The 10,194-nt window shown below is 35.1% G+C and overlaps 3 protein-coding genes across 3 annotated transcripts; all 3 read right to left on the bottom strand.

The window, feature by feature from the left end:
• Positions 1-776: 776 nt before the first annotated feature.
• On the bottom strand, positions 777-3,388 carry LOC113307708 (mitochondrial import inner membrane translocase subunit TIM14-1-like). Its single transcript, XM_026556156.1, has 3 exons — positions 3,234-3,388; positions 1,509-1,687; positions 777-1,407 (listed from the first exon to the last, which is right to left on the bottom strand). Exons 1-3 carry the CDS (start codon positions 3,258-3,260, stop codon positions 1,251-1,253), a joined length of 363 nt encoding a protein of 120 aa, XP_026411941.1. The 5' UTR covers positions 3,261-3,388; the 3' UTR covers positions 777-1,250.
• A 2,340-nt stretch (positions 3,389-5,728) lies between these two features.
• Positions 5,729-7,939, bottom strand: LOC113311639. The gene is made up of 3 exons (XM_026560451.1): positions 6,653-7,939; positions 6,305-6,478; positions 5,729-6,202 (listed from the first exon to the last, which is right to left on the bottom strand). The coding sequence occupies exons 1-3, from the start codon at positions 7,937-7,939 to the stop codon at positions 5,729-5,731; spliced, it is 1,935 nt and encodes a 644-aa protein (XP_026416236.1).
• A 210-nt stretch (positions 7,940-8,149) lies between these two features.
• On the bottom strand, positions 8,150-8,614 carry LOC113311638. Its single transcript, XM_026560450.1, has one exon. The coding sequence runs from the start codon at positions 8,612-8,614 to the stop codon at positions 8,150-8,152; it is 465 nt and encodes a 154-aa protein (XP_026416235.1).
• Positions 8,615-10,194: the final 1,580 nt, after the last annotated feature.

Here is a 10,194-nt window from a genome sequence, read left to right as displayed (position 1 = left end):
GAAACGGGGAAAGAAGGAGGAGATCTAGTTTGTGGAAAAGAGAGCAAAGTTAGAAAATGAAAACTAAACAAGTCAGACTACTGGATAATAAGCATATTCAGTTGGGCTTATGATGAGATATATTCAGTACAGTTCAAAGTTATAGACCAGGGTTCGGTTCCCTGCTGCAGCATTTCTTTTAGGAGTAACCCAAAATAAAATTTACTGAAAGTTCAAAAAAAAATTACTGAAAGTTCAAAAATGTGTTTTCAGTAGGAAAAAAGAAAAATGCATGCAAATCTCTTCCAATCTTCCTTTCAATTATCAGCAGCCACCACGATGGTGATGGTGGTGATGCGAGTTGGACACTGTTGATTGTGTACCACCACCATGATGGTGATGGTGGCGATGCGAGTCTGACGCCATTACTGTTTGCATAATAACACCTTGCAAAACTGGATCAAACCCATTTTCTCTATTATTTCCTGTTGCAGTGGATGATGATGATGATTACTATTAAGATTCGAGTTCCCTTTCTTCTAATGCTACAACACAAGATCACCAGGACTGCTACGACACCAAGAGCTATAGAACCTTCTTTTACACACCTCGAATCACATTCCGCATCCATTGTTATGATCACTAAGCTCTTTTTCTTTTCAATTAGTTTTTCCTTGTAAATAGGATCAGAATGAACAAGATTTTCTCAAGTCTTTCTCATTACTGGGTTTGCCAAATTGCATTCAAACGGCTTTTGAACTGTCTCAAAGCTTCATTACTCATTTTACAACAGCAAATATCGATACATACAAATATTTCTCAACCTCATTTTTACTGACAATTACCACTAATAAGCAGAGCCAAGCTTTACTTGGCTGTACGTAACAGTCTTACAGTTCATGCGAATAAGAAAATTACAAGCAAAATGGATTCAAGAGCAAGATGAATACAATTTCTAGGAGTCCAAGTAGTAAAACTCTGAAGTTTTATCCGCCAATGCAAATGCAGCTTTCGCCACAATCTTGTCGTAGGAGCTTCATTTTCGTTCTTCAGAAAGGGTGTGAAACACTTTCCACCCTAACTCGAACGCATGAACTCATCAGAATCTCTGGGTTTTACAAAGATTCAATAAGGGGTACACTTGAGTTACCATTTCCATGATAATCAACACCATAAACTTTTAATGGGTAAGAATAAAACACAAACTAAAAAAAAATCTCTTTTTAAAATATAAATTTGATAAAGGTAAACTTGCAGAAACTTTGGTCGTATCAAAATGCCGATCCGTTGTTCTTTGTCTTTCCAAGCATCATATCTTTAGCTTCGTTAATTTTCGAAGCAAGGTAATGGCTTCCTCCAGAATCTGGATGATTAGCCACCATCACTTTTCTATGTGCTTCCTTAACTTTATCTGGAGGTGCACTCTCCCTGCCAAAACCATACAACTCATGACAAGTCCATATATGAAATTACAAGATCAATCCTTTCCTGTTTGTCCTATTAGAAATCCTGTCTAGTATGGTGTTTACCTGAGGCCAAGAATAAGAGCTGCTTCTCTCTTCGTCATTGTCGGTTGAAAACCACCATCGTAGAATTTCCGCATTCTAGCTGTTGCTGGTCGTGTTTTGAACGCGTGCCAAGCTTGAACACCATATCTACCAGCAAGAGCAGCAGCAGCTACAGTAAGTCCTGCAATAAACGGTGTAGCCTGTTCCAACATCAAAAGTTAACCCACACCAAAAAGAAGAGAAAACAGATTCATAAAAAGCATCCAACCAGAGAAAAAAAAAAGACCATGGGCAGAAACCTGCTAAAACAGAGTAAAAAGACCATAATTGCTTAAGGCAGGTACCAGTTTTGCTAGGGCTGATACCAATCCATACAAATGACAGAATCCTGACCATTGGAATTCTGGATTGGTACCAGCCCTAGCAAAACTGGTACCGGCCTTTAGCAGTCCTGAAAAAGACAGTCAGCAATATCAAGGAATCTAAAGGTTTTGCTTTTCTCTTGTTGTTTGCATCCAAGTTTTCTCTTGCTTGAATCACTAATACATTTCCGGGTTGGGTTAATCAAACCTTTAACTCCTGCTACTAAATAAAACAAAGTATCATTTCCCAGGTCGTGAAGGAAACCAAAAAACTAAAAGATGAAAATCAAACTTGCATTCAATTACTATTTTGAGCTGAATAAAGAGCCTTTCACCACGTATGGTGTGTTCAGGTAACTCCCAGTCCACTATATTGTTTCAGAAAGTGTTATCAGGTAGTTATCTAAAACTGCACGATACAACTCCATCTAAAGCATCTGGTCCTAAACACGTGGTGAAACACTCTCGGGGATATCATCTGCCATCTCTTCCACACCAATCCGATTTTCATGATTTATGGATTATGCCACTAACAGATAAGATTAGGAATTGCAGGTGCGTCTCTTTTAGGAATTGCATGCTCACTAGGATCATTTGAGATATTGAAGTAATTTTGCTTGATTTGACGGAAACAGAAACAAAATACTCCCTCATGGCTTCATGCACCCTGAATCTCAGCTGTAGCTAATGTAGACAAAGATATCAATCAACCATATAATCTCTTGCACCTAGTTTCAGAAGATAAACCTCAAAATGAAGTTAATCAACATTTTCGGAGAGAGCTGAATACACGATAGCAAGTTCATACCGACGAGTTCTATTTGATGTAAGGGTCAAACATTAGAAACCTTAACCTAGCATTGATCCTCCACAGTTAAGGATCAGACTTAGTACAATCAAAACAATTTTCATTTATAAAAAAAAAATTCCATAAAATTTCTGAGTGCAATAATCAAATCCAGCGTAACATATTAGAATTAGACACAAGGTTCATGATTAAGTCCCCAAAAAAAATCAATCAATGAACCCCTAAATCCCTGAACTTCAAACACCTAAAAATTTCACCTTTTTTCATTTATATGCAAAAAGAACTAACCATTCACCAAAACATTTCTGGTAATCAAGTTCAGTTCAACATATACTAGAATCAATGAATCAAACCTATGGGTTCATCAATAAGTTTCGAATGAAGGATAAACCCAAAAACCCTAATTATCCTCAAGAATCAAACCTGAAAATCACCTAAAAATCTCACCTTTTTTTCATTTATTATCAAAAACTAATACTGTACTCTCAAATCAATCAAGCAACCTTAGCTATAAACTAAAAAAAAAAAATACATGGGAAATGAATAACAATAAGAAATGAATGAATTGAAACTTACCATGTTGTTCTCCTGTGAAACTGGCATCCACTGATCAAGGGTTTTATCAGGGTTTATCAAATCAAAATGAAAATCTCATTTATTTATTTTTAGGGTTTGTTGGTTTTGTTTAATTTTGCTTTTTACAGAACCAGAATACCGGAAATGAGCAAAGAAGGTGGGTGATGAGTATATATAAAGATGTGACATGTAAGGCTTATTGGTGGCCATACATCCTAAATGGATGATGTCACCAACTTTTGATCCTCACTGTTCAGAAATCTCTGTTGAGAGCATCAAATTCAAATCACACTTCCTCTATACCTGGTTAGCAATTCGGTATTCGACAAATGTACAGAACATAATACGTATGTGTATTGTTCGAATTTGTAAAAATTAAATTCAGTCAAAAATCTAGTCAACGTTTTGTGATAAGCAGTAATTCGGAATGACATACGTAGTGTATAATTCGATATAAAAATATTAATTCGGTAATGAAATTCGTCATAAATTAAATTAGTAGAAAATATATTTATTATATTCTATTAAGCTAAAGCATGGTCTAAAGAAAGTATTTGGTAGTATATAAATAATATACTAAGTTGAATCACGAACCAACAGCCAGCCTAGTGCTTGGTTTCCTTGTTCAGTAATCGAAAGGGCATATGTTTGATCCTCACTGCCAACAAATTTTTTAAAACCTTAAAGAAATATAGAAAATGGGTCTGATGAGTTAAAATCGGGTGACTCTGTTCGATCCCCACTGCCAACAATTTTTTAAAACCTTAAAAAAATGTAGGAAATGGTATAATTCGCGAAAAATTCGAAACTCCCATATAACACGCGAGCCTGGTTCGGTATTTCGTTAATACGACCGGATTGTTCGGGAACGATTGAGACGGATTAATTCGCGAATCACTCGACGAATTGCTAACTAGGCCTTTATATTGACAGCCGACTTTGTCCTAATATCTCATGACTATTATTACTATTCCCTTCAATCATACCACATATAAGGGCTCGATATTTAGGAATCACGATATTTAGGACAACATTTTCAATATTGGAAATATAATAAAAGGTAAAATAAGAAAGAGAATGGATATAATGAAGTAAAAAAGAAGAAAAAAAATAATCTAATAGATACGTTCCGTCTAAATATATCGTATGGAGGGATTAGTTCATATTATGGTTTCGGGAAGTTTTTTGGATATGTAAAACTTATAGTATACTCAGCTTGTAACGAGATATGTCGAATTTAAAACTGTCACAAAATGAAACGAACGTGAATTTACCATTTTCTAAGAGTCAAATATATAAAATTTGCATGATATTGAATTTTCAATTGGAGATCTGTTTCAGACTGGAAAAAAAGTAAGGACTCGAGAATGGCTAGCAATCAACACTTTTCTTAAAATTTGCTTCATCCAAAAGCTGTTAATTATACAAACACGGTTAGAGTGTTTTTGAAAGATAGAGAAGTTCGCTAACACTAGTTTTTGGCCATATGATACTCGAGAAATTTATAAAATATTGCGTCATAAGTTAATGAATGGTATCCGTAGGTTAAATCCTTAAGGTGTATTTTTTTAAACGCATATAGAAAGTTACATATGAACTTTTTTTTTATAGAATACGGTTTTTCTTAATTTCATGCATCATTTTGTATTAGATAAACATATTTGGATAATGTAAGTTGCAACGGTGCAACCCATGGGGAGGTTGTATCAAATTTCGTATAAAAGTTAACGTGAAGTAATTTATGGAATTAGATTTCGAAGGAATTTCTTAATAAAGGCATAATCTTCATATATCTAAGATCAAGAAAATATCTAGGTTTCATGACATGGAGAAAATCATAATTGACGGGAAATAGAGCACAAAGATGTTTGGAGGGGTGGTTACTAGTCAATATTGTCTCAATTTGGAGCAGAGAGATGTTTAAATAAATGCGTATAATTTAGTTCTGTTGCAGACTTGGCGGTTTACATCGAAGATGAGAATGAAGCTGAAGTAGTCATTAAAAAATTCTTTTTTAAATATAAACATAGATATAAAGCCATTGTTGATGGTAGAAAGGTGCAAGATGGTTGTGATTCAAACAACTCAACCAACTCTAAGGAGATGGAAGATGAGGTAGAAGAAGTAAGTTTAACGGAAAATTTGATGTGTGATGGGGTCTAAAATCATCAATTGGAATACAAGAGGGTTAAATGCTTATGATAAACAAGTAGCGGTGAAGAATTTAATTACAGCTCATGGGTGTCTATATGTAAAATTCAAGAAACCAATTTTTTCTCTCTCTCTTCATGTTTTTTTTTTTTTTTTTGAAATTGCAAGGATTGATATATTAAAAAGCAGAGTTTACATGATTAGCTTTCTCTACCAGTAAACTTTGTATGTTACCAGGAGGCTCAGATAACCAAACCATGTTGAGTTCATATATTCTAGCTGACTTAGACAACACGTCTGCTACTTTATTCTTCTCTTTTTGCACATAATAACAGTGCCAAGAGTTAAAAAAATTGAAATAAGTTCTTGATATCTTTAATAAGATTATGAAATCTCCAGTTTATATTGTAATCTTCTTTGTTGACAGCATCCACCACGAGCTTTGAGTCCAGTTCGAAATATACCTCCTGCAGTTCTAGTTCTTTTACCCACTTAACATCCTCCCAAAGACCACTGCACTCTGCATGCTCCAGACTAGATGAGTCAGCTAGGTAGATACACTTGGATCCGTGATGACCTGCAAAATTACGAATAATGAGACCAATGCCACCAGATTTATTGTAATAAGAACAATCAATATTCAAGGTAAAATCTCCATATGGAGGTGGAGGAGACCAGTGCAGATTAACTCTGGTTTGCTTGTGTATGTTGACAGGTTTCTTACGAGATATTTCAACATAATATGAGATATACTTCCTGTATTTTTGAATACTGATCTCTGTAGTTGTTATCGAGTCTTTGAATATTTTATCACATCTCTGCGACCAAATACACCATGCAACTATTGCGATTTTGCAGATATTATCTTCCTTGATGTGACCAGCTTCTAGACTATCAAATAAAGAACATATCTAGTCCACCAGATTAATATTAGTAGGAGCATGAATACCCAGAGTACCAAACCAAACAGGTTTCACCATTGAACACTCAAGAATATAATGAGTAGCTGTTTCATTCATTTGAGAGCAGAAAGAGCAACTAAAGTCTCCGTTCAGTATTGCATAAGTGATCTTGTCTCTAGTTGGGAGGATGTCCTTCACACATTTACATAAGAATTATTTAATTCTAGGAAGATGAGGTAATCTCCATAGTCTCTTGAAAATTTTCTTCATTCTAGCTGGGATCACGGCATTAGAGCTTTGTTCTTCATACATCTTCTTATAATCAGCTTTTACTGTAAACTTTCCATTTTTCTCTAAGGTCTAGACCATTTTATCTTCATGTTGAGGGTAAACACTCATGGAGAGAATAAGTCTCATTGTAGAGTCTTCAAAGAGGGATAGGATTAAAGCAGAATTCCACCTCTTATTATCAGGAGTGAAGAGATGAAAAACATACTTGTATTGTTCAGCATCTATGGCACCAATTCTTGGAGTTGGAGGAACATCAAGACCTTGAACCCAATTATGCTTCCAGATGAGAATAGAATGACCATTACTAATACTCCAAATGCTATATTTTTGGATAAAATTTAGCTCAGAACTAATGCTAGTCCAGGACCAAGTAGTAGAAGAACATTTCTTGAGATTAAACATATCACCATTAGGGAAGTACTTTGCCTGTGGATACTTAGAACAGATAGAGGTTTGATCAGTGCATATCCTCCATGCAGACTTAGCTAGCAGTGCCCTATTAAAAATCTGAAGATCCCTGAATCCTAATCCACCATCTTCCTTAGGAGCATTCACACTTTTCCATGTAACAAGTTTTCTGACTTTGTTGGTTTTCTTTTTCCTCCAGAATTTTTGTTGTGTAGAGTTCTTCTTATTTATTGTTGTTTCTAGAAGCTTGAAGCTTGTCATGTGATGCGCATGAATGACATTAGTAACATTTCTCACCGTAACTGATCTGGAAGCTTCTGACATGTTTATACATCTCCATTTTGATAACCTGTTATCCATCTTGTCAACAAGAATTGAAAAGGGGATTTTCTTGTTCCTTCCAATGAAGAAAGGCAGACCCAAGTACTTTTCATCATTGAGATTTAGTTGCCTGACCTGAAGAGTACCACTAATTATTTGACAATAAGAAGGGATCATGTTTTTGCTTAAATATACAGCAGATTTGCTGAAGTTGATCAGTCGTCCTGAACATAAACTGAATTCCTCAATCAGTTGAAGCAATTTCCTTGTTTGATCTAGATTGGCCTTGCAGAATAATAAGCAGTCATCTACAAATAAATGGTGACTAATTTTAGGTGCAGACCTTGAGATTTTCATTCCAGTTAATTTCTTAGTGACTTCACAGTAATAGAGATTTCTTGAAAAAGCTTTCACTGCTAAGAAGAAAAGATCGGGGGAGAGAGGATCTCCTTGTCTAATGCCGCTTGTTGGTTTGAAAGAAGTTGATGGAGAACCATTTATCACTATCTCTATTTGAGTTGTAGAGATACATTCAGATATCAGTTGGCAGAACTTTTCACAAAACCCAAATTTCTTGAGAACTTCAATAAGAAACACCCATTCTAGCCTGTCAAAGGCTTTTGAAATATCCATTTTTAGAGCAAGATGACCGGATCTCCATATTTTTTTCATTGCTTGAAAAAGTTATTGTACCATGCAGATATTCTCAGATATTAATCTACCTGGGACATAAGCTGATTGCATCGGTGAAATAATGTCAACCATATGCTTATTTAATCTCAGTGCTAGAACTTTGGAGATAATCTTGTATATTGTATTATAAAGGGAAATAGTTATGTAGTCTTACGACTTTTGAGGTGAGTTAACTTTTGGGATTAATGTGACTCTAGTATTATTAATCTTCTTCAAGAGGTGACCAGAATGAAAGAAATCATGAACCATCTTGCAGATATTATCCTTTACTACCTTCCATTGAGTTTGATAAAAGCCTGGAGGAAAACCATCAGGACCTGGTGATCTCCAAGGATCCATTGATATTAAGGATTTATATATTTCTTGTTCATATGGAACTGATATAAGTGCATTGTTGTCATGCTGGTTGATGCATGCTGGGATATGTTCTAGAAAATGGTAACTGTCCACAGGATTTGATGTAGAACTGATATTCTTGAAGTGATAAACTAGAAGTTGTTCAATTGAAGTTCTATCTTGATACCATGATTCATCTGGAGCCTGTAGAGACTCAATCTTATTCCTCACTCTCCTTTGGTTAGCTCTTATGTGGAAGTATTTTGAGTTGTTGTCCATGTCATTCTAGAAGATATCTCTTGACTTTTGTCTGTTTGAGCTAGCCTGAATTTGATTGAGCTATTCAACTTGTTTTTCCAGAGATAGCACCTGAGAATTATTATTTCCTTGGACATCATAAGCTTGTAGTTTGGATATTTCAAGTTGAATCTCAGTGATTTTTGTTTGAATATGTCCAAAATTTGACTTGCTCCATTTTGAAAGAACCTGTCCAGTGTTTGCTTGTTTATCATACAAAACATAAGCGGCTGAACCTGAAATGTTAGAATTCCATGCATTTGTAATTTCATTTGCACAAGAATATTTTTGAAGATAGTGTTCAATGAACTTACAGTTTTTACCTGATGAACTGGAAGTACTACAAAGGAATAACAATAGTAGAGTATGATCATATCCTAGCTGAGCAAGATGTTTGAGAGTAGCATCAGGATATTTAACTATGAATTCACTATTAGTTAGAGATCTGTCTAATCTAGATTTGAATTTTCATGTGCCATGACTATTGATATTCCATGTGAAGGCATTACCACTAAATTTCATGTCATGCAAGTCAGATTGTTTTATGCCATCTAACACTTCAGGGGAAGTCAGGGCAGAGCTAGTGTTTCTATCTAAGACACTCACAGTAATATTTAAGTCTCCTATGAGAACCCAAGGAACTTTCACTGACTTACTAAGACTATGTATATACTTCCATTGTGTTGGTTGGTCTTTGGGGTAAGGAGTACCATAGACACAGGATAAAAACCATTCTCCTAAGGCAGGATCATTATTAACTATAGCATGAATCATATTACTAGAAGAATTCATAATTTCTAATTGGAAACCATCCTTCCAGAGCATAATGATACCACCTGCTTGACCTATAGATGGCATATAACATTTATTTGGAATCCTAAGAAAGTTTGTAAGTAAGATAATTCTATCATCATTAATTTTGGTCTCACAAAGGAAAATGATGTCTGGAGAGTACAAATTATTAAGTTGAAGAAGATGATCTCTGGTGGCTTTACCTAGAAATCCTTGGCAGTTCCAACTGATAATCTTCATGATTTTGTTACGATGATGTAACTTGATACTCAAGTTAAACTAAATGTAACTAACTAAGACAGTTGGATGGCATTTTATGTCGAGAATATTAAGAGCATTAAAAGCAGGAGAAAACAGAAGTAAGTTTGACTTTAAAACAAAAGAATGAAAATTATTTAGGATATTGGAAAAGTTTTTTACCAGATTGTTTGGAGCAGCCTCATTCACCTCATGGAAATTCTCCCTCATGTTGTTTCGGCCTTCTTCAATCAAGTCGTGCTCCATACCATCAAAATTAGGTTGGATTATTGGTTATTCAGTTCCTCTCTCCATGATATTTCCTTGTTCCTCGACTCTATTCCTTTTGTGACTTCTGTTAGCTTCTTCATCTTCATCTTGAGCTTCGCGCATTTTCCTACTAGCCTCACAAATTCTTTGAAGAAGTAAATCCATGTCTTCTACGATTTCAACTCCATAAGCTTTAGCTAGCTCATGAATGTAATCAATATATTGTTCATTTGTGAATCTCCTAATCATAAGATCGTCAACTG

The sequence above is a fragment of the Papaver somniferum genome, chromosome 9 (assembly GCF_003573695.1).
Source record: "Papaver somniferum cultivar HN1 chromosome 9, ASM357369v1, whole genome shotgun sequence".
NCBI lineage: Eukaryota > Viridiplantae > Streptophyta > Magnoliopsida > Ranunculales > Papaveraceae > Papaver > Papaver somniferum.
The sequence above is the reverse complement of the archived record's forward strand: the minus strand, read 5'-3'. Positions and strand labels throughout refer to the sequence as shown.